This window comes from Rhineura floridana, chromosome 2 (assembly GCF_030035675.1).
Source record: "Rhineura floridana isolate rRhiFlo1 chromosome 2, rRhiFlo1.hap2, whole genome shotgun sequence".
In the NCBI taxonomy this organism is placed as follows: Eukaryota; Metazoa; Chordata; class Lepidosauria; order Squamata; family Rhineuridae; genus Rhineura; species Rhineura floridana.
In genome coordinates this window covers 217,569,534-217,593,402 of record NC_084481.1, presented here as the reverse complement: position 1 = coordinate 217,593,402, position 23,869 = coordinate 217,569,534, and the positions used below count along the sequence as shown (strand labels likewise).

The 23,869-nt window shown below is 40.8% G+C and overlaps 1 protein-coding gene across 18 annotated transcripts in view; it reads right to left on the bottom strand.

Annotated features, from left to right (window-relative positions):
* Positions 1 to 1,846: 1,846 nt before the first annotated feature.
* Positions 1,847 to 23,869, bottom strand: part of TRAF3 (TNF receptor associated factor 3) — a 98,981-nt gene continuing 76,958 nt past the window's right edge. For 17 of the 18 annotated variants that reach the window (XM_061612212.1, XM_061612211.1, XM_061612210.1 and 14 more), the window contains 4 exons: positions 23,511 to 23,603; positions 14,798 to 14,938; positions 13,156 to 13,330; positions 1,847 to 11,195 (listed from right to left, as the gene is read on the bottom strand). In XM_061612212.1, the coding sequence (XP_061468196.1) occupies positions 10,624 to 11,195; positions 13,156 to 13,330; positions 14,798 to 14,938; positions 23,511 to 23,603 (981 nt within the window). In that variant the 3' untranslated portion in view covers positions 1,847 to 10,623. The remainder of the gene's footprint in view (positions 11,196 to 13,155; positions 13,331 to 14,797; positions 14,939 to 23,510; positions 23,604 to 23,869) is intronic. The other variant, XM_061612224.1, reaches the window with a different exon arrangement.

Here is a 23,869-nt window from a genome sequence, read left to right as displayed (position 1 = left end):
CAGGGGAGATAGATTCCCTACAGACAATTGCGACCCCACCTCCCCATCCCCTGGATCTAGGCTGCTGGAGTGCCACAAAACCTGGTGGGCAGAGCTGGGAGAAACCTACTTCACCTTGGTCATTTAGCCAGGTTTCAGTAACACAAGCAAGGTCAGCGCATTCTTCCAGGATTAAGTCCTGAATTAAAGTGGTTTTATTAGTCACTGACCTTGCATTCATCAGCAGGACAGTAAGATCCAGGGAGTTCCCAGCATAGCTACCAGTGTCCCGAGGGTTGGAAGGGGGACCAGAAGGGATGCAAGCACAAAGATGTTTTATATCCCTTCCCCTGTAACGGCCAGTCTGCCTCCCACTGCTATTCCCTCCCCTGCCCAATATTACCTCAGTGGTGGGCCTCCAAGTACTCCTACCCCGGCACATGTTAAAAGAAACCTGACACTGGGGGGGGGGGACCTTGGCTAGAGGTGGCTCTTATAAAAGGGAGCTCTCTTCCCCACCCTCAAGCAGTTGTCTTCTCCCTTGTTAGCCCCAACTGGCTTCAGCTGGCACCAAGGCCTTGCAGGGAGTAGCAGCTGACACCCGAGGAAGTCTGCAGATGGAGTTTTGCAGGAGGCCACAGCAGCAAGGAATAGGTCTTGCTGGGTTTCTCTCACCTTCCTCAGGGCTTGCCTGGGCTAGAGGATTGACAGACACATTTTAAAAACAGTAATTTAAATCCTCGCAATATCCCCATCCATGAAACAAAAGTGTGTAAGTAAAAAACAATTTTTTTGTGTGAAAAGACTAATTTTCTGTAGTGGTTGTGCTGGATAGTCTGCATAACAGATGGAGTGGGAGCCTTTCTTGTAGGGCTGAAAAGCAGGCAGTCCTGAGAGGGATCTCTTTGCCATAACTCTACTTTTGGATTAGGATTGGCTGAGTGGTGCAGAGAACTGATTTGCCTGAGAACAGGAGATTGACAGAAATTCTCTGCAGAGCTTCTCCGAGTTCAAATGGAAGTATAAAATGTGTGTGGGACAGGAAAGAGTGTGTTGCTTTGCATTTGGGGGGGGGGTTAAAAATTGCCTGACATTCTCATTGGGAGGGTGTATCCCAGTAGCTCTAATAGACCAGCACTGGTCTGAAGGCACGTAAGGCCATCTCCCTGCTGAAGCTAAGCAGGGTCAGGCCTGGTCAGTTCCTGGATGGAAGACCGCCTGGGAACCATATGTAAGACGCCTTGGGTTTCAATCATGAAAAGGTGGGGTATAAATGTAATAAATAAATAAATAAATAATCAATTGTGTGTCAAACCCTTGTTAGTTCCTTCTAGTTCTTCAGAGGATGTCTATGCTAAGTCTAGAAGTAGCGTTCATGCAGAATGTGACCAACAAGTGTCTCAGTGGAAGAAAATTCTAATCCTTTGTGGAAACACAGCCACACAGGGATGTATTAATCTAGACTGAGTGGGAAACCTGTGGCTCTCCAGATGGTGTCTCAACTTCCATCATGCAACATCTGGAGGGCCACTAGATCCCCATCCCTGATCTGGACTACAAGAAAACATGCTCCTGGAACTATACAGTAGGGCTCCGCTTTCTGGCATTCCACTGATGCAGCGGCTTTCAATCAGGGGAAATTCCCCGTTTTAAAGCCGATTTTGCCGTTTTTCGGCATTTTTGCGCGACGCAACCCATTAAAGTCAATGGGTTCCGCTTTACGGCGATTTCCGCTTTACGGTGGGGGCCTGGTCCCTAACCCGCCGTATAAGCGGGGCCCTACTGTATAAATGAACTGAAAATGAGTCAACCCCATATGATACAATAAAAACACAGTCCTGTTTATTTAAAAAATATGACTTCCTGTTTAGGTTTATTTTTTTCCTTTTAATACAGTTCAGCATTTCAAAGTTTTGCATTCTACACACTGTTCTCATTAGCATCAAAACACAAGACATAGCAAGACCTTCAAACACAAATAAATACCAAATAACAATACAACCAACTGAAGGACAACATATAATAATGCTATTGGGAAATTAGGACACGTTGCTAATCATTATTAACAACATGGGTATTGCTGAGCAATAAATTATACACTTTAAAGGTTCCTTTCCTTAAAAAAAACATACAAAAACCATTGGTTACCAGATTCACTTACTTGCACTGTATCCTTTATAGCTATCAATAATTAAGACAGGCAGAATATACACAATCAAATGAGGTTGGCCTTCTTTGGTCTTTGTTTCTGGATCAGAAAACTGAACATAACAACCAATGTACCATTTACCAAAGAATATGAAATAAAAAGAAGTCATACAAGTTTTATACAGACTGATTTGTACACAGTTCATGATTATTTTCAACAGATATTTCTTCTTGGAAAAGGATGCCCATTTTTTCTATCTCATTCAATAAATTGCATTTTATGGATGTTAAAAGGTTATCCTACTTGTCCTAAAGAAGAATGGATTCATCACCCATCACTTCTGCATGGGGGTGTCCCTAACATCCCTTATTTATCTCTAAATACCTGGAGGTTTCGGGATCACAGTTGGGGAAGGGGGAATTATATATTTCTTTATATTCATACAAAATGCAGTAGATATAAATTGTAGAGAGCTACATGGAAAATAATACTATGTGGATGATTCAGTGCCTTGGCAATAGCAGAAGCGTTCCTATTCTACAAGTACCAAAAACTCTCTACCAGTGGAAACAGTCATGGTTGGAAAATGTTTTGCTCACAAGAAGCAGCCCAATTCAAAGTTCAGACTACTCTCTGCAAGGAATGAGATCTTTCATTAAGGTAATGATGGTTTAATTTTAAAAAAGAAACCAGTTTATCAAACAGTCTGTAGCCAGTATTGACTTTTTAAAAGAAGTTAAAAGTCCTTGCAGAACTGGCAACTCAAGTTATAGTTTTTTCCTTAAGGACAAAAACAACCTTTCTCCCTTACTCAATGGGTGGATGAATCTAATCAGCAGAGTTACGGAGGAAATCCCAATCTTAATTTCAAAAGCATAATGGGATACTAGTTCAAGCTGCATGTCTACAAAATGTAAAGTGTTAGCATGAATCCAAAGGAATTTATCACAATTAAAAATAATTGAATACTGACCATTGTTCCCTGATCCTAAGCTTTGATATACTTTGGAGATCATTGCTTGGAATAGAGTGCACTGTTTGCTAGTCCAGCAAGTCAAAATCAACATTATGCCAGAAGTATAAACAAACATTTTGGACCAGGGCTTCAAAATATCATGAAGTGGAAGACAAAAAGCTACATAGGCTTGCCAATATGTTAGAAGATAATTTAGAATTAAATAGATCCATTTCACGGTGTATCACTGCTTCAAAACAATAAAGGATGCCACTAATCTGCATCCTTACACATACGTCCACTTTTCTCTAACTAGTGCTGGTCTCAACCAAGACTCAGGATCAGTTCCAGTATAATATTGTGCATCTGAAGGATGGCACCTGAATAAATTATTCTCAAGGGTGCATGTATAGAAAATAGTATCAGAATGGGCCAGTGATTCTACGAGCAGAGGCTGAAGCATGAAACTCACCAATACAAGTAATTTATGAGAAAGTTCAGTGGATGGCCAATTCTTACAACATAATTGCATGGATAGCATAAACATATCCCTTGGGAATACATTTCAGTAACCATGCCATGGATGCAACAATGTTATGTTGGAAGTGACCCTTGAATTAAAAGGCAGGAAGTAATAGTAAAGCCCTCAATATGTTTTGTTTAAAATACATAATTAAAGTATTCACAGTGCAAAAGTTGACAGAATCAGAATTAAGTCATGCACTTAAAAATATTTCTTTTAGTTCTTCTTGTCCAATAAAGCCCTTGAAAACTTAATCCTTCAAAACAAAGAACACAAATTGCTGTATCAGAAGTTTTTATAAAACCAAGACACAGGTTATCTTTGTTACTGGGCACATGTGAGGATATGCATGTCAAGCTTCTCACGAATCTCATCAGTTCCAAAGAGTAAAAGGGACGTTCGAATGTGGACACTTGAGTTATCACATCACAAAAATATTCCCAAAGCATGACAGCTGATATGTCAGTTATAGACGTTACAAACTGTATAGCAGGTTCCTTGTCCCTCTTCTTAATGGGTGTGAGATCAAAAAGTATGCTTCAGTGGCCTGAAAGTAGCACAAGGAGGTAAGAGCCCGTGTTTCCCATATAGCACCAACACAGGCTTTTTCTCCGTGTAACATTCAATTTCTACATAAATAAGCAATTCTTATTTTGAGGCTTGAATGATATTTGTAAAGCAGTGCACAAATGAAAGATGCACCAAGCACCAAGAGTTGGTATTTTAAACAGAGTGAAATCCCAGATTCATTGGCTTTAATAACTAGTTTCAGACTGGTAACAGTGAAGAGTACTAAACACAGTTAACTGTGGAAGCTGGTAGACATTCACACACTGCCAGTTTGCTTATTTTTGTCCCTCATATTCCCATTTTGATCTGCCTAGTCTTACTGTCTCTATCTAGCATCGTGATCCTCTATGGCCCTCCATCGATTTTCACATACTGGTGTTTCAAAGAAGCAAGCAAGCTGCTATTTCACTCTAGGCAAAGCTGAACTTCCATGTTCCAGGCATTCATTGCCCAAACTGAGGGCTTACTAACATCTATGAGCCCAACATGTACAGCAAGGGGAGTGGGAGCTAACTGGTTACCAGACAAGGACTAATTCGGTAATTTTAAAGCTTTTATTTTGTTCCTTGGAGAAACAGAATACACAATTTATAGCAAACTAAGGCTATGATCTATTAAAGTGTGTGAGCACCAATTCCCCCCCCCAAAAAAAGGTTTCTTTCACGAGCTATCTTCACAGAACTGCAAACCACCATCCCAGTCACTTGTTTTAAAAGTCTTCTTGGACTTGGCACAAATGCTTTCCAAAAGGACAACAATGCCTCTGCAAATGAGCTATTTCTCCCTGTCCTCCCATTTTTGTACCAGGAACAAAGGAAACTGCTTTATAACCAGGTTAGATTATTTGTCCAGCAAGTCCAGTATTTTGACTTGCATTAGCTCTACAGAACCTCAGGCAGAGATCTTTCAAGTCACCTGCTACCTGGCCCTTTTAGATCAGGATGGGGAACTTTTCAACCCAAGGGCTGCACTGCCTTCTGGGCAACCTTCCAATGGTAAAAATGGGTGGAGCAATGAATGGGTGTGAAGCAGAGCTTGTGAGGGGTGTGCCTGGGGATAATTCCAAAGGCCAAACAGAGAACTCTGGAGGGCTGCATTTGGCCCTTGGGCCTGAGGTTCCCCACCCGTTTTAGATGGAAATGCTAGGGACTTAATCTGGGATCTTCTGCATGCAAAGCATGAGCTCTCCCTCTGAACTATTGTCCCTCTCCCTATAAAAGGACTTTAAAGAGCAGCTGGGGAGCAGCTTCAGCATGTGCGAGAGACAGAGAGAAAATGCATGCTTAGAATAATTCAGGCATATGCCACGTGATTAGGTCCATACCTGAAAATAAATTGCCAAGTTGTTGTTTTTAAAATCTACCCACCTATTTATACATTTGCATAGTTTGCATAAATGAAGGCATCAAGACTACAGGAGTTATTGGAACTTTTGTCATCAAGATGCAGAAAATATCTTCTGTAGTTACCACTGTCTATCAGCCTTTGTGTGCACCAATCAATATTTTTAAGAGGCTGGTTTACCAGTGAAATGCCTGCTCAGCATGATGGAAAAAAGATGAAAATAGGTGAGGTTTTAAAAACCCATTCAAAGTTTCCTGTAAGCAGGACCAAATGGTAGTATTTTGAGCAATACAATCCCAATCATTCAACCAAATCTCTATTTGGATTTATAAAGATTGGCCAGGAAAACCAAACATTCCATATCTCCAAAGTTTCCCTTTCCCAGTTTGTGGGGAAACCAACTTTTATAAAGGAACTGGAGTGCATCACACTTTTAAAGTTTAAGAGATCTATTACATTCCATAATTTGTAAAGCCATACCTCCAATTATTTTCTTCCTATTCTACATTCCTCTCAAGAACAATGAAAGTTACAGTACAAGGCTGAAAATCAATGCTGCATATAAGCCTCCAACATCTTACTTAAGACTTGTGTCATAGACAATAGCTGAAATGAAATTAACAGAGAAACACTGCAAATATGGTCATGCAGAAGAAGGATCACACATTGATCTTTAGGCACTGGAACAGTTTATTCCTGTTTGGATTTGAGACTTTAAAAAAAGATAGCAAATGGGGTAGATACATGAGATACAAAATTATTTGATGTGACAGTCGAAAGTGCTTTGTTAAATGTGAGAAACCAAAGCTGCTTTGAAATGTAGGCGGAAAGAAAAAAGAACAGCAGCATTGGGGCTGTGCTTAGTTAAGAGTTCATGAACAGACCAATGGCCAGAACTGTACTTTTAATGCTGAATTTTATACACTTGCTTTGCGAGACAAAACACCGTGGATCCCAGTGATCCCAGTGCAACTCTGGTGTTATCAGTGGAGGTGCAGCAGAGCAGAAGGGTGACACTAACCAACAGTCTCAAGCAAGAGAGCAAAAGAACCCAAGAGGCACCACTAAAATGCTAGAATGTCTATTTGACATATCAATTAATTTGCAATAAAAAACTTAGTAGTACCTTTTGACTTTCTTCCTCCTCCCCCGTGAGAGATGCTTTTATAGAAGGCATCTCATTACCTGTCTCAGCCTCTATGTCCCATCATGACTCAAAGCCAAGTAACAGCACATTCTTAGTTTATGACCCATACACCATCAAAAGTCCTACAAGGCAACAGAGGGGCAGGTATGATTTTGCATTATGCCCCCTCACTCAACTATAGAGTCCTGACAACATTAGAGCATCTTTTAGAACCATTTTAAGACCTTTACATTTGGACTTGCTTTTGGCTATCAAGAGGGGGATAATATTCGTTATGCTTTATTTAGATTGGTTTTTAAGGTATCTTATTACCAACTTGAGCTTTTGAGATGGAACACAAATGTAAATAATTCTGAGAACTTGAGGAAGGAAAAATAAAGGGAAAAAATAAGTCATACACAATTAATTAAAATCCTACTTATTTGTAGGTTGCAACTTCAGAGATTAAACCTATCTGGATTTCACAAAAACTGTTTCCTCCTCAAACTGGGATCATGCATGACACAGCAGCTAGATTTACCGTGGAGAGTTGTCAAAAAAGTGAGTAAATCAGGATTTATTATATGAACCAACAGATATTTTGGCAGGCTCTGGAACTTTGGGCTCACATCTTTAGTAAAGAGAGCACCAAAGAGAATGTTAACAGAGCAGGCTACACAATTTGCCTCAGATTAATGCTGAGCGGCCTGAGCCATATATGATTTTGCCAAGAGCTGGCTTGCTTGCTGTGCCCATACTTAAAACATCAGTGAACGACAGAGAAAGTGATGGTAATGCAGTTCCTGTTGAATCCTTCTGAAGAGCAAAAACCCATCCATGTGGAACAAGTTAACCTTGCACTCAGTGGACATGCTTGTTGTGAATGGCATTGTGGGCCAAAACTCCCCCCAGCACCTTTTCTTTCTGTCTTGATCTACATCTTTTCTTCTTGTGTGTATTGTGTGATCATTCTTTTAACATCTATGAGAATCTGCACAATGAGTTATACCAGTTGTATTGATCTATGAGAATGGCAAGGAAAAAAATCCAGTGGGGGAAAATAATTATAGCAACAAAACCATAGCTAGTGCTGTATTTACTCTTGATGTTTGGTTTTGTTTAATTGTAGTAAGTTTGACTGAAATGCACCAGTCCTAATTAAGCTATAGCCCAACAAGATTTAAGCTTTGGAAAGTTGGTGACTTAGGTATATATCAGTGAGTTGACTGAATTTATAAGCAAAAATGCAGACATTTACAGACTCAGGGAAAACAAACTGCATTTTCTACTCCATTCACATTTTCAAGGGTTTTAAAAATAAGAGATATTTTTAAAAGGAATGCTGCACTGCATAGGGTCTGGGTTGTAACAACTGATCTCTAACAGTGTCATATTCAAACAGGACATAAGCTGTTCGTAGAAGATCACATCTGTAAAAATGTCCATGACATAATAGCAATGAAGAGGTGAGCCCTTTGGACATTTCCACTAGGGAATCCTGTTTTCAGTAAAATTCTGTAATGCAGATACAAAAGCTCAGCTGCCTACATTCATGACTATTAGAAGAGTACCACAAGCTGACTTAACATTTTCCTCTAAAGCAGAAGGTGATGGGTTTACATCAGCCTGCATAAAACTGCACCAGGTATATCTTCGGCAAGAAGTCTTCCTTCCATATCAGAGCTAAAAATTTACCACTTGCCTTCTTACATTAATTTGTACCAGCTGACAGCTAATTAGTACCATAAGAGAAAATACAGTACTTGAACAATGGAAGGCAAGAAGAGGAAGACATGTTGCTACTGAATGCTTTGGCTGCCAAACAGCAGGCAGTATTCAAGCAGGTGCCTGAAACCCCCCCCATGAGGATCACTCAGCATGCACTGTATATTTATTAACAGAAAAATACCTCTGGCAGGCACTGCGTGGGAAGGCACAGCCATAAAAGACAATGGCAAGAGCAAGTAACTTAACTACAATGACATGAAAATTCAACTGAGCCCTAGACATGAACTCTGGCTATGACACCCTACCTAATGGAAAGTTAAGTAGATGCAACATGACTGGCTAGAGAACAGGGATCACAATTCTTTTGTCCATGTGCACATCAGCTCTGTCTAGGGGAACACTCTAGTGTTACACAGCACCCATGCAATTAAAGCAGCACCCACATGGTTGGTGTACAGTCAAGCTATGCCATTAGACTTACTAGTCACACAAGGGACTATTAAAACAGAAATCAGTAAGTTCTGTGGGTTGCAATCAGCATGATTCAAAGGCTGGAAAATGCTTTCTTAGTAAAGCTCAGGTAGTAGTTTATAATAGGAGGTTCCTGTGGATTTCCCTGCAGGGACGTGTCAAATCTGCCAGAAAACCACCATCCTGAATATACTAGTTTATATTACACGTTCTGAATTGAGCCAATTTGAAATGATGTTAGCTCTGCTACCTATAAACATGGCATCATCACACAGCAGTTCTCCTACTGCCTTGGAAATAGGGGGCGCTGTCAGAAGTTCCAGCTCCACAGGAGCATCGTGCACAAAAATATAGCACCTGAATAAGTAGGTATTCCCTGACAATGAACTGATGGAATATCTGGTAAGCCAGAAGCACAGGTCTTGGCTTCTATTTCCATATGCTGCAAAATATTGGTGGGCTTTACAGACCAGTCAGCACATTATGCCTAAAATCCAGTTAAAATGACCATTTCAGGAATCTGAAATAAAAATCTGAATACAAAGCTATGAGCTATAAAGCAGCACATCACAGCTAAGGCACATGAATGCATGCAAGCCACCATTTTTCCATTAAGACGCTGCTTTCTCCTAACGGATATCCTCTGTAAGATGCAGTTAATTCTTAAGTAGAGGATTCATTAGCAGGTTTCCCATATAGGTATTACTCAGCACTACGCCTCCTCTCAAACACCAAAAATATGTTGCACATTTATGCTTTAGCAAAAAATAGATTATATATAGATATATTTTATAGAGCTTGGTCTGAGCGCATGAGGCAGAACTTTAAAAACATACAGGATTCCGTTTAGAACTCCAAAGTTCAACAAATGCCCTATTTTAGGGTGAAAATTATAAATCTGATAATGATGCACAGCATCCATGAGTGATTATTTTTTCTTAATTTTGAAATAGTGTCATTAACTACGACATATATTGTAGGTTTACATTTCTAAAGAGAAATAACAGCTGTAGTTGAATAGTTTCTTTTCATATCACAAGTGATAACCTGTATTTGATCTTTTTTTCTTCCAAGAAATATCAGTCTATCAACAGTTTTAAAATAAAATGTTTTTCTGTAGCAATTAATAGAACTCTAAACAAAAATATGACTCTGATTTAGACACTTTCAAGAAGATCTAGACATTTTGTCGAGATCTTCTGACCAAGTAATTATTTTAAAACAGAGACCAGGTGAGGCCTTAAAAATAGACAATATACTATATTTCAGACAAGATTGCACTTAGATTTTCAAAGTAATAATATCTTTAACTGCAATGTTACTTCATAATTTCTTCTTTTTTTAACTTAACATGCTGACAGTTTCTAGCTAACCCACACGTGAACTTTTTACTTTTGTTTTCTAGTTAAAAAGGAAGAAAAGTTTGATGTCTTATTCAGCATAGGATACTTTGTCTTTTTTCCTTCCAACTGATTAGATTATCAATAAATTATGAAAAGCTTTTCTGACTGTAATCTTTGTCCTCATGAGGATTAAGTGACTTGTCAGAACTTGGAGTGTTCCTATTAGTTTTAATTAGAAAATATACCATGGTATGATTTCTTAATGGGTTGCTACGTTTGCCATTGGGCCCTATGCAAATTATGCCTCCAAACGCTTCCTTCTGATAACACAAGTGGTCCCTCTGAGCTTTAGGGACCTCTTATTGAAGACAGGTAGATATAAAAAAGAGCCCCAAATGGAGTTGTCTTCTGTTGAATCTGCCTCTCTGCTGTATGTCAGGGGTCTGGTAGGTCCGATGTATCCACTATGACTTTAATAAAAATAGTATCATCTTTAATATATGTTCCATTTTCTAGAACAGTCTGTGCAACAAAGACAGGACAGCCAGAAGCAATATTCATTTCTCCAGTGGGCTTCTTGAAACTACTGCTGTTGGGGTCTGGTTTGAAAGCATCTCCTAAATGGCGCCGAGACGGTCCTTGATCCATCAACATAAGGGTGACTTTCTGCTTGAATGGCCATGGAAGCAATGCATCGTACTCTCCCCTCATTATGACAAAGAACAAGGACAAGTGCGTCCCTTTGCCCATCCCATCGCCATTGAGATAAACTCTGGCACACATCTTATAGCCAAAGTATCCTGTATAAAAGGGTTGACTATATAAGGACAAAGTCTTTCCCATGACGGCCTCTTGCTTCCTACGTTTGTAATCTCGTATTTTCCAGATTAATATTCCATTGTAACTAGCTGTTTCCAAAACTTGAAAGCGAAGATCCATGTCTGCCAGACGGATGTCATGAACACTCAGCATTTGATCATGTCTAGATAATTGTGATTCTAGAAGACCTAGAAGGAAAAGAAAGAAAAAGAAAGCATTAACAAGGAAAAAAAGTTTTGTTTTGTTTTTAAAGGTAAAAAAAGGTATGTGTGTGTTTTCATTATCTTGGGCTGCTTTTTTCCTGGGACTTGAGCAATGTAATATGACAGCAGATAGGTGATGGATCTCAACAATAGCCTACATATTACTCCTCATGCAAGCAGTGGTCCTTCCAGTGCAAAATTAGTGCCACCACAAGGATATGTAGAAAGTGCAATATGAAGTCTGCAGCAAAAATGAAAGGGGGGAAATACTTGGACAGTATGGAAAAAAACCCCACTGTCTTAAGACAGCAAATGAGGCACATCTGGCTATCAATTTCTTATTAATGCATATGAATTATGTCCCCCCCCTTGACTTTTTACTCTGTGAAAGCAGCAAAAAATAGCATTCTTGACTAATTTGACCAAGTATTTTAAATAAGTATTGAAGAAAAGTAAGCAATAGCAGCCGGAGGGGCAGAGCAAGGTAGGGTATTATTGCTTACCACGTTTCCCAATGTGGAGGTTGCTGCTGGTAACTGAGAGGGTCAGGCAGTGGGGAGGTCAGCACAGCAGCAGGAGCATTGGCTTACCTCTACATTCGCACCAGCCTCCCCACTGCCTTACCTCTCTCATCTACTGGCAATGACCTCCACATTGGAAAGGAAGGTAAGCAATGCAGCCCCGCCCTGCTTCACCTGCTGTTACCGTAAGTCTCTTTGTGTGAGCATATTTAAAAACATAAAAAGAGCCCTGCTAGATCAGACCAAAGGCCTACATAGTACAGCATTCTGTTCTCAGTGGCCAACCAGATGCCTGTGGGAAGCCCACAAGCAGGACATAAACGCAATAGCACTCTTTGTTTTCAGTCTATAGCAACTGTTATTCAAAGGAATACTGCTGGTCATCATGACAAGCAGTCGCCTTAAAGGAGATGCTATATCCTTAACACCTGTATATATTCTCTGTGACCTCAATTTAATAACAGACCTGCTATATGATTTGGGACGCTAATCCCCTAAGGATTCATAATTTTGAGCAATACAGATCTGAACTGCCATGTATCAGTGTGGTCCCATGCATGGCTTTTCATCTATTTAAGATGACAAGGGGAAAAGCACTCTGTGTGCTTGTGAAGTTTCTTCTACCATCCCCAAGAACAAGAGCCCAACCTGAGCATTGAGTTCTAGATTTAGATATTACTCTTCGACCATGAATCAACTACATACCTGTAAGAGGCCAAACAAGGTGCATTAAGAGATTACTACTTTTTGCTAAAATCATGCTAATTTGCCTTTGAGCCAAACAATATTGTGTGAGCTACTAAGAAAGGTCTATGGTCATATTGCTAATTTGTGGTTTTATTACTTTGGTCACTGAATAAGGCAATGACCTTTTTATTTTATCAGATGTTACTGTGATGCTCAGATGAAATATCCCTCTGAACTACACATGAAAGACTAAGCATATAGCAATTATCTTCTAAGGGGTAAAAAGTATATATATATATATATCTTTCCCCTTAGAAGACAATTGCTATTCAGTTTTTCCCCCCACAGTAGCTTTGTTTGGGAAATATTAATGGTTATGTTAGGAAGCAGGCAAGAGTTGACTCATGGTATTTGTCAATGGTTTGGCCACACAACGAAACTGCATAACTTGGTTTGCTCTGACAGTTCACCCCAGTAGTCACACAATTGAGAAAGAGAGTTGCATAGGCTAGTGCCCTCAGTTGGTGGTGTAGCACAGACACAATGAAATAGGCACCATGTGAATGAACCTCAAGATTATTATTAAGCAGATTACTCTCAAGAAACAACAAGGTTGCAGTTATTGCTGTTTTTCAAAGGGAAACATGCCCAGTAGGGGTTCCATTTCAGAAAGTTTTATTACGTTTCTTGACAGAATCTGCCAGGCAAGTTCTTCACTGACTTGTGTTCGGATTTACCTGCATTTCTAGCGCCTTGTCCGGCAGTCTTATCAACACTTTCCAGCTCAGTCACTCTGTTCTGGAGGGACTCAACACTACTCTTCATGCTGTCTGCTTCTTCCCAATTCTGTCGGAAGGGACGGATCTCTTTGTCCAGTTCTTTCAGCTTGTCAGCTTGACTGTCTATCACCCGCTTTGTGAAAATAATTATTTAATTATACAGAAGAAACCCCAAGGAAAACAACAGATAAGGGAATACAGAAAGACTCACTGTTATATAAGAAGGATGGTAGAACTACCATAAGCGTTTTAAATAAATAAATGTTCATGGCTTGTGCCAAACATTAGTTTCAGGTTAAACATCTCCCAAACCAATATTCATAAAGCAGTGAAGCAGAGCAGTAGAAAAACTAAACGACAATGAAAACATACAGCAAAGCCAAACACACTAAAAGGCCTGGATGATTTTTTTTTAAGTCTTCATCTGACACCAAAAAGACATCCAGCTCGGTGCCAGGCAAGCTTCCCTGGGGAGAGCATTCCACAGGTGTGGCATCACAACTGAGAAGGCCCAATCAGGGTCTCCACTCGCATCACCATGAACTGCAGGGGGACTGGTAGAAGGGCTTCTGATGAGGCTCTTAAACACCAGGCAAGTCGATATGGGAGAAACAGTAAAAGACAGGCAGAAAATAAACAAGGATTTCAAAACAGCAATTTTTATTTGCACAGTAAAGGACTGTGTCTCAGAGCCTCTGCTAAAGGGCAGAATGCTTGTGAAGAGAAAAGTGTCTTAAAAATCCAATCAGAATAGACAAGTCCACCTCAAAGATATATTGCTAGTCTAAAGAGCAGCACTATATAGTCTAAGGAGATGATTTCAGTAGCAACTGCAATGTTGCAGAGGGCACAGGTCTTGGAACGGGAATACTTGCATGCAACTGAGGAGCTGTACTTCAGGTTCCTCTGAAACATTTCAAAGGATCATGGGGCAAATACTTCTAGGGACAGGGGTAGGGAATCTCAGGCTCGGGGGCCAAATACAGGCCTCCAGATCTCTCTATCGAGCCCTCAGAACTGTCACCAGGCCACACCTCTCAGTGGCCCTGCTTCACACCTGAGTGTTTTTGCTTGGCTAGAATGTGGCTTTGAATTCTGATAAGTCTTGCTTGTCTGGGAAGAGGATAGAGAGAGGGGTGTGTGTGTGTGTGTATCCCACCCGTCCTCCCAGAAAGAGCTCAGGGCAGTTTTTGTTACTGTAAAGCACGACTCTACACAGGCACAGAGCCCACATGACTATACAGAGGCCATGAAGAAGAAACCCATGTTGCCATCAAGGTGCCACAGATGTTCTCTTACAGTACAAACCTACACGTATCTCCTCAGAAGTAAGTCCATAAGAACAAAAGCAGAGCCCTGCTGGATCAGATCAAAGGCCCATCTAGTTCAACCTTCTGTTCTCACAGTGGCCAACCACAAGCAGGACATGTTCAACTTTGGCTATGGGGTGGTATACAAATGCAACAAACAAGCAAACTTGACTTACTCCTAGGTAAGTGTGTCTATAAGACTGTATCATAACTCGCTGTGCAAATAGAGAGGCAAAAGAAGAGAAAACGTTTGCAATGGTTTGCTTAAACAGGGGAAGTAAAGATCTTACCTGTAAGTGATGTATTTTAGATTCATTACTCCGCAGCATTTCCTTCTGTCTCTCAATTTCTATTTCAAAGCTGCAAATTTGATTATGTAAAGTTTGTATACTCTTGTTCTTTTCCAAACTTTCATTCTGGAGCATGGCCACCTGGAAAAAAATTCTACAATTACTCCCACCAGACTTATGGAAAAGTATCTGCCATCTCTCACAAACAATGGACAGAGATTCCATAAAATCTCTCTTCGCTGTGTTCAGAGTATTTTCCACCAGCCCTTCCTGAAAGTGGACATTTCTAATGACTTTTTTTCCTATTTCCCTCAACCCTGGATTAAAAGAAAAGTACAACACTGGCCATAACTCTTCTAAACATGGTGTACTTATTTAATTGGTCATTCCCTTGCCTTTGATTCCTGGGGACAAGGAAACTGCATTATTCCACAGTGATCTAAACTGTGGAATAAGGACATCTAAGACTTCTACATTAAAGAAAGCCTTATAAAGACTGCTTACAAAAAAAGAGAGAAGGATTAAAATTACTTCACCCCACTTGGTGACTAAAAAAGAATAAGCTCACTGGGAGCTGCTTATGTGGTTATTATCTGAGTGATTCTGTAGTAAGGACAGAAGTAAAAAACAGTCATGATTTCTGTGAATGAAAGCTACACGCTAGGAACAATATGAAAGAGCAGGAGAAATGCACAGATATTATCTAATAGAAATCAACTTGTGTTTTATTCGCTTAAAATTCTGAGTGTTTCTACTAGACTATGTACTGGAACCACAAAGAACAGCTATCACATTTTATTCACTGCATAGGACATTGTAAGGACCTTTGCTCCATTCATCAATGCTTTTCTTCCCTTAAAACATCTCACACCTGGAACACTGCCCTCTTGTCCTGGCAAAACATAAATACTGTATTCATCACTCATCAGCAAAACAGTATAGAAACAGATAGAGAGGATGTTCATGTACTTGAAATACCACCACTGACTGCTAAAGACCACCATTTGTAATCTATCTAAAAAGGAGGGAAGATTTCTCAAATGTTTTGTTTCCGCCACAATACTGCCTATTAATAACAGTAAAAATACACCTGTGTCAGTATTTATACGGATGCAAGAATCCAGTTTTCTACCACAAAATGAGGGGTCAAACTCTTTATAAAACTGGCTGGCCTTTGTTTTGTAATAAAGCAACTTTCATGCCGAAACAACAAACTCTTCCTGTCCCCAAATTAAAACAGTATCTGCAAAAAGCCAGCACTTAAAAGCATAGAAATACTAGGGAAATGTGGAATTTTGCATTCCCAAGGGACAGCAAAGCCAGAAGAAGTCTATTTAGCTTATTTCACAGCATCACCACAAAGACAGATGAGGCAGGCCACTGAGATGACATAATTCAAGGAGTGTTTGTCACACTAGAAATAGTGCATTCAGCCTAAGCCAGCCATCACCAGGCTGATGCCCATCCTTGACCATTGGCCATGCTGGCTAGTAGTGATGGGAACTTTAGTCTAAAACATCTGGAGGGCACCAGGTTGGAGAGGGTTGCTCTAAGCTCTCCCACCAATCATGGATCTATGAGTGATTTGAGCATTTACCACAGGTTCCTTTGAGATATCACAAATGGATTCTGGGCACATTCACAATGCCATCATATACACATTCTGCCTAGGGGTTCAAAAACTTGAACCAGACTTGTGAATAGTGACAGAGAAGAGGGCATAACACATGCCAATTTTATTTTGGCATTTGGAAAGGAGCTGTTCTTGCCTGTTCCCAAAAGGCTACTCAGAGAGATTTTAATGACAAACACCTGAAGCAAAACCCTCATTTTGCTGGTTTTTCTTCCATATAAAACATATACTTGTGGTATTAACCAGTCATATTTTAGCTATTTCACACTGGACAAGCTGTCTAGTACAGTAATTCCATGACTATTTTAGAAGACTATTTTTAGAAACCTCAGCAAATTTGATAAAATGCCTGTTATGCCTCAGGCAAAAAAAATAAAAATCTTTCATCACCTATGAGGTTTGTATTAGAGATGGGATGAGGTTCAAAATTTGAATTTGGATCACTGTTATTTGGCAGCCCCCTTTAAAAAAAAACTCTGCCACGCTAAACTGGTTAGAAAACTTGACATCACACTGAAAAAATGTCTTAAGGATTGCATTTGCAACTCTTCTCCACGCATGCAAGGATGCCTTCAGTAAAACAAAACAGTAAAATTTTTGTTTCTAAAGAGTCAACTGTATAATTGTATCTTGACTTGGAGGTCTCTCTCTTTCAGAGAGCCATCTTGAATGAAAAAGGGGGTTGTCTCTTTTGGCATCTTTTCTATTGTGCAGCTCAGGTTACAGCTACACAGCAATAAACAATCTTATGGCAGTTTGGTATCAGTTTAACAGTCATAGCTTCTTCCAAAGAATCATGGGAGCTGCAATTTAGTGAAACATAGAATAGTAGAGTTGGAAGGGGCCTATAAGACCATTGAGGCCAACCCCTGCTCAATGCAGGAATCCAAATTAAAGCATACCTGACAGGTGTCCAGTTTCCTCTTGAATACCTCCAGTGCTGGAGAGCCTACCACCTCCCTAGGTCATTGGTTCCATTGTTGTACCACTCTTAACAGTTAGGAAGTTTTTCCTGATGTTCAGTCACTTGAGCCAATTATTTCGTGTCCTGCACTCAGGCACGATCAAGAAAAGATCCTGGTCCTCCTCTGCGTAGCAAAGTACTTGAAGAGTGTGATCATATCTCCCCTCAGTCTCCTTTTCTCAAGGCTAAACATGCGCAATTCTTTCAGTCTCTCCTCATAAGGCTTTGTTTCCAGTCCCCTGATCATCCTCACTGCCCTCCTCTGAACCTGTTCCAGCTTGTCTGCATCCATCTTAAAGTGCGGTGTCTAGAAATGGATGCAGTACTCAGAATGAGGCCTAAGCAGGGCAGAATAGAGGGGAACTAGTACTTCATGAGATCTGGAAACTATACTTCTGTTAATGCCGTTTAAAATATCCTTTTTTGCAGCCGCATCAAACTGCTGGCTCATATTCAGCTTGTGATCAACAATGATTTCAAGATCCTTCTCGCATGTAGTATTGCTGAGCCAAGTATCCCTCATCTTATAACTACTGTGCATTTGGTTTCTTTTTCCTAAGGGTAGAACTCTGCATTTATTCCTGATGAATTTCATTCTGTTTTCAGCCCAATGCTCCAGCCTATCAAGATCACTTTGAATTTTGTTTGTCTTCCAGAATATTAGTTATCCCTCCCAATTTTGTATCATCTGCAAATTTGATAAGCATTTCCTGCATCCCATCCAAGTCATTAATAAAAATGTTGAAGAGCACTGGGCCCAGGACTGAACCCTGCAGTACCACACTCGTTACTTCCCCCACTTTGAGAAGGAACCATTGATAATTCCTTAAGTACAATTCTGTAGCCAACTGTGGATCCACCTGATAGTTGTTCCATCCAGCCCACATTTAGCTAGCTTGCTAATCAGAATATCATGAGGCACTTTGTCAAAAGCTTTCCTAAAGTTTAGATATATTATGTCCACAGCATTCCCACAGTCTATCAGGGAGGTTATCTGGTCAAAAAATGAGACAATATTAGTCTGGCAGGTTTTGTTCTTGATAAATTCATGCTGACTTCTAGTAATCACTGCTGTGTTTTCACGGTGCTTACAGAATGACTGCTTTATGATCTGTTCCAGAATTTTCCCAGGGATTGATGACAGGCTGACTGGTCTGTAGTTCCCAGGTTCCTCCTTTTTGAAGATATGGACAACATTAGCCCTCCTCCAGTCATCTGGCACTTCACCCATCCTCCATGATTTCCCAAAGATAATAGACTGTGGTTCCAAGAGTTCTTCAGCAAGTTCCTTCAATACCCTAGGAAGCAGTTCATCAGGCCCTGCAGATCTGAACTCGTTTAAAGTGATTAGATATTCCTTGACCATTTGTCTATCAATCTCAAGCTCCAATCCTGCCCCTTCTACTTCATGTTTCCCGGGAGCGTCATAGACCCTTTTTTAGGAGAAGACTGAGCCAAAGTAGGAACTGAGCACTTCTCCTTTTCTTTGTCATCTGTTATCATTTTGCCATCCTCACTGAGTAGCTGTGCCACTATTTCCTTTCTGTGTCTTTTACCATGGATATTCCTGAAGCTTTTTTGTTGCTTTTAGTGTCCCTCACCAATCTCAGCTCATTCTCAGCTTTAGACTTCTTAACACCATCTCTGCAATTCTGTGCTACCTGTCTGTACTCTTCCATTGTGGCCCGGCCTTCCTTTCACTTCCTGTATGTGTCCTTTTTTGTTTTCAGGTCATCTCTAAACTTTTTGTGAAGCCACATTGGCTTCTTCTGCTGTCTTCCACCTTTTTTCCTTGTTGGAATTGTTTGCAATTGTGTCTTTAGAATTTCCTTTTTTAGAAACTCCCATCCATCTCGGACTGCTTTTCTCATTAGGGTTGCTTGCTATGGAATCTGCTGCCCTGAGCTCCTACTGGGAGGAAGGGTGGGATATAAATCAAATAAATAAATCTTACTTATCATTGTTCTGAGTTAATTAAAATAGGTTTTCCTGAAGTCCAGGGTACAGATGTCTATTCTCAGCTTTTGCTTCCTTTGAAATCAAGAACTCAAGTATAACATGGTTGTTTTCCCCCAGAGTTTCCATAACTGCCACTTCATCCATTAAGTCACCTCTACTGGTTAGAATAAAGTCAAGGAAAGCTAATCCTCTAGTTGCTTCCTCCACTTTCTGTAGGAGAAAGTTATCTCCAATACATGTCAGGAATTTCTTGGAGGGGCTGTGCTTGACAGAATTTGTCCCCCAACAGATATTGGTGTAATTGAAATCCCCCATTACTACTACATCATGGCTCCTCAAAACACTGGCAATTTGCTTTTCAAAAGTTTCTCCTTGATTGGATGGTTGGTGGTACACTCCAACCATCATGTTCCATTAATTCCTTGCCCCATTTATTTTAATCCAGATACTCTCAGTGGATCTACCAAGCTCATCTTGCTGTATTTCTGTGCAGGGATACATATTTTTAACATATAGTGCAACTCCACCTCCCTTTCTATTCCTTCTGTTCTTTTTGCACAATTATATCCTTCAACAGCTGTATTCCAGTCATGGGAGTCATCCTACCAAGTTTCAGTTATATCTATCAAGTTCTATTTACCCTCCTGTATTAAGAGTTTAAAGCTCGTCCTGCTTGTTTCCCATACTCTGGGCATTAGTATACAGACATTGAAGACCATGTGATCTATGGTCTGGCTTCACTCCTACATTTCTATGAAGACTTACTGGGCTCCATTAAAGTCGTTATTTCAGTTTCTGTGCATAAGCCTTCATAATCGTTACCTCCAAGTTTACGTCTCCCTCACCCATAGGATTCAATTTAAAGTTCTCCTGATGAAGTTCTCCATGCTGTGACCAAACACATTCTTCCCAGTCCTTGTGAGGTGCAACCCATCACTTGCCAGCAGTCCATCTTCCAGGAAGTGTAGCCTGGTCCCAGAATACAAATCTCTCGCATTGGCAACACTTTCACAGCCAGTCATTCACCTGGAATATTTTCCTTTTCCTTTTTATTTCTCTTCTAAGTACTGGAAGCATGGATGAGAAAACTATCTGGGCCCCAAAGTCCTTGAGTTTCCTTTCCAGAGCTTCAAAGTCTGACGTGATTTCTTTGTAGTTTCACTTGGCAGTATCATTCGTTCCCACATGGATGAGAAGAAAGGGATACATATCAGTAGGCTTTATGAGTGAGAGCAACCCTTCAGTCACATCTCTAATCTGTCATCCAGGGAAACAGCATACCTGGCACATCCATGGGTCTTCTTGGCATACTTGGGTTCCAATCCCATGCAGTAGGAAGTCTCCCACTACTACAACTACTCTTCTTCTTCTTCTTCTTCTTGTGGGGCGTGGTTTCATTGCCTCTGCTTGACTGAGCTCCAGCCTCTCACCTGCTATCTCTTTGAGAGAGCTTTATCTAAGCTTTATCAGAACCAGGACCAGCTCCAGGTTCCTGAGGGCCCTTTGACACCGGGCATCAGTGGGCTCCTTGGCCACTCCCTTTCTTCCTCAAACCACACCCTCCTTCTTGGCTTCACCAATGATTACCTGGGGCCAAGTGGGGGGGCTGCCTGGAGGAGGGGGAGGCACTGAGCAGGCTGACTAGTGTGTGGTGCCTGTGCTTTTGAATTGAAGCAATTTGTCTCCTCTGTGCAACAACCACCGGCCATAAAATTACCCAGCATGCAGGGTCTTGACTGGACATTGCAAGTTGGGGAATTTTACAGCAGGCGGCATGGCAGCTGCTGCATAGAGGAGCCAATCTGCTCCAATTCAAAATGTTCACCTGCCTGCCCAGCACATTATGTCCAGTGGAGAAGGTTGCTGTAGGGACTCAACATAGCAGGGAGGTTGGGAAACTCAAGAGGGAAAGAGCCAGGTTTCTATCCCAACCCTGTGTTTGGGAAGTGTCTCCTGCCCGGGAGGGCAATAGATCCTGGGAGCCAGCAGGATGGTTAGGATGGTGACTCTCAAGCCCTGCAGCCAGGGAAGCCTCTGAGCCCTTCAGATGGCATGTCACTCACTCCCTTCACAGCCTGAATAACTCTCAAAGCTGCACAGTGCCAGCTGCTGGAGGAGCTGCAGGCAGACCCAGCAAAGAGCTGGGCTACCACAGCTTAGCCAGCTGATGCTGTTTGCCAGCACTGGTGGCTTCGTGGCACCTTGTAAAGGTCCAGTAAAAGGCAGCAAGAGCTGCTTTGCTCCAGCACTCAGTCTCCCAAAGGCCGCCCTGGATGAGCCCCCGTTCGGACGCCCTGCAAAGCTTCCCTAGCAGGAGGCAGCAGCGGTCTGGTAGCACAGCCTACCCACCATTTGGCAGTATCATCAGGCTGTTTATCTTCTTCATGCCATGAAGGTGATTCCAACTAAGGCAGGAGGCAGTTTCCTGCAGGTTATAACCTGGCAAGGGATGGTGTGCCTGAGAAACTGCTGCAGTTTCTTCTGGTGCTCCGAGAAAGAGAACTGGGGCAGTAGAGCCTGCTCTGGACCAGATGTGGTGAGGCAACAGGGGCAGTTGTGTCCTGCACCGGACCAGAAGCAAGAGTGGCATCTCCCACACTGCAACCAACCAGATCCAGGCCTCGTTGCTTGGCTGGGACATGGTACTTGCTTGGCCAAAGGGAGAGGGGCCCTTGTGGTCATGGGTTTGGACCCCACTTCACCATATTCAGGGTTCCTGGGGAAAAGGAAATGAAGTCTGCTGTGCAGATATAGCCCAGTCAAACAAAAAACAGAACTGCCTTAGATAAGGGGATGGTTTAGTTTGTTTTTTAAAAAATCTGTCACATCTATCTTTTTGTAGGCAGGATAGAAATGTTACAAATTAATTAATAAATTAGACATGAAACAATCTTACTAATTACAATTAATTTTTCATCCTAGGCATGGCATGCACAATTAGCTATTACTGTTACTGCACGTTCTCCTTTCTCCTTTCTAATGATTCAATTTATTTATTCTAAATTGATAGTAATGTTACATTTTAAAATTTTAATCTTAAAAAGTACTTACTTACTAGTCAAGACTCGTTATAGCATCTTGGATTCTGGCCAACAGAATCTCCCACATCTTAAACTGCATATGGAAGTTTTGTTCTTTGAGTGCTAGATCAGTTTGCATTGAATTAGGTCAAAAGAGTCCATAGTGCTCCCCTCCTCCAACCAACCACTGCCTTGTTTGCACCATGAAAATAATGGCACGTGAAAAAGAGTCATGCCAAACAGGGGTTTGTTTTGTTTTTTTGCTTTTGGCCTTAAGAAATGGCAGTAGTATGAACAATAACTACAGATTAGTTCCCAAGTAGAAAAAGGAATCAGCACAGAGAAACATCATGGCTATTTTAAGCCATTCTTAGGTCAAGAAGGGAAAAAAGCATCTTCTTATATGAAAAAGAGAGACAGGTACACTGATTCAGGAGTAGCCAGCATGGTGATCTCCAGATGCTGTGAGACTACAAATTTCATCATCTGTGACCCATGACCACACTGGCTAGGGATGATGAGAGTTGTAGTCCAACTATACTGGCTACCCTGCCAGATCTACTAGCTGAAAGCCTTCAAAACTTTAAAACCACAAAACGGAACCTATTATCTTCTGCATGCAAGATGTTATGGCCTTGTCTCAATACTGGGCTATTCAGTATTTCCACATTAAAAACATTTCTTAAAACCGAGCAGCAACAAAGTTTTTAATAGTGTAATTTTTTTTTCTTGCCTCTCTTTGTGAGGTGGCCCAATGGAGAAAACTACAATTAGCCAGTTAGGAGTCCAAGACCAATCTATCTATATTACACACATTCCACCAGTTAAGAAAGCTTTAAAGAGGTTTTCCTTATTTTTAACCCTGCTGCAGTTTTAAAAACAATCTTGAAGCTATAATTATTTATTTATTTATTTATTTTATTTATTTCGTTCAATTTATATACCGCCCATAGCAAAATAGCTCTCAGGGCGGTGAACAAACAAGGGTAAAATACAGTACATCATAATGGTAAAAACGAAAACATATACAAGACACAAACCGAGAAACATTTTCGTAACCATTCCCAAGTCCCATAATTGTATCCCTGCTAGATGTATAAAATATAAAAGTAATGAAGGTAAGGTGAGTAGATGTACCTTATTTTCTAGACAATTACTCCACTCTTTCAATAAGTCTACATGCTGCACTGCTGAGGTGGCTTCATGTGCTTTAACTTGCTGATTTGTTCCCTGTGACAAAGAATATATTTTAGCCGACTTCATTTCTTAACCAACCCTACATACCATGTAGCAACAACCCACCCTCCATATGTGTGGCCCACTGATGCATTTTTCTGACATATATTCTATGCAACCTACTTTAATAATAAAGACACACAACACTAAGGCTGCATTTGCATGTCATGCTATCCCATAGTTTAGTGCAATGTGCACAAGCAGGAATGAGCCACAGCACACCTTGGGCTTGTGTGCTCTCAACTCCCCTATCTTCCACA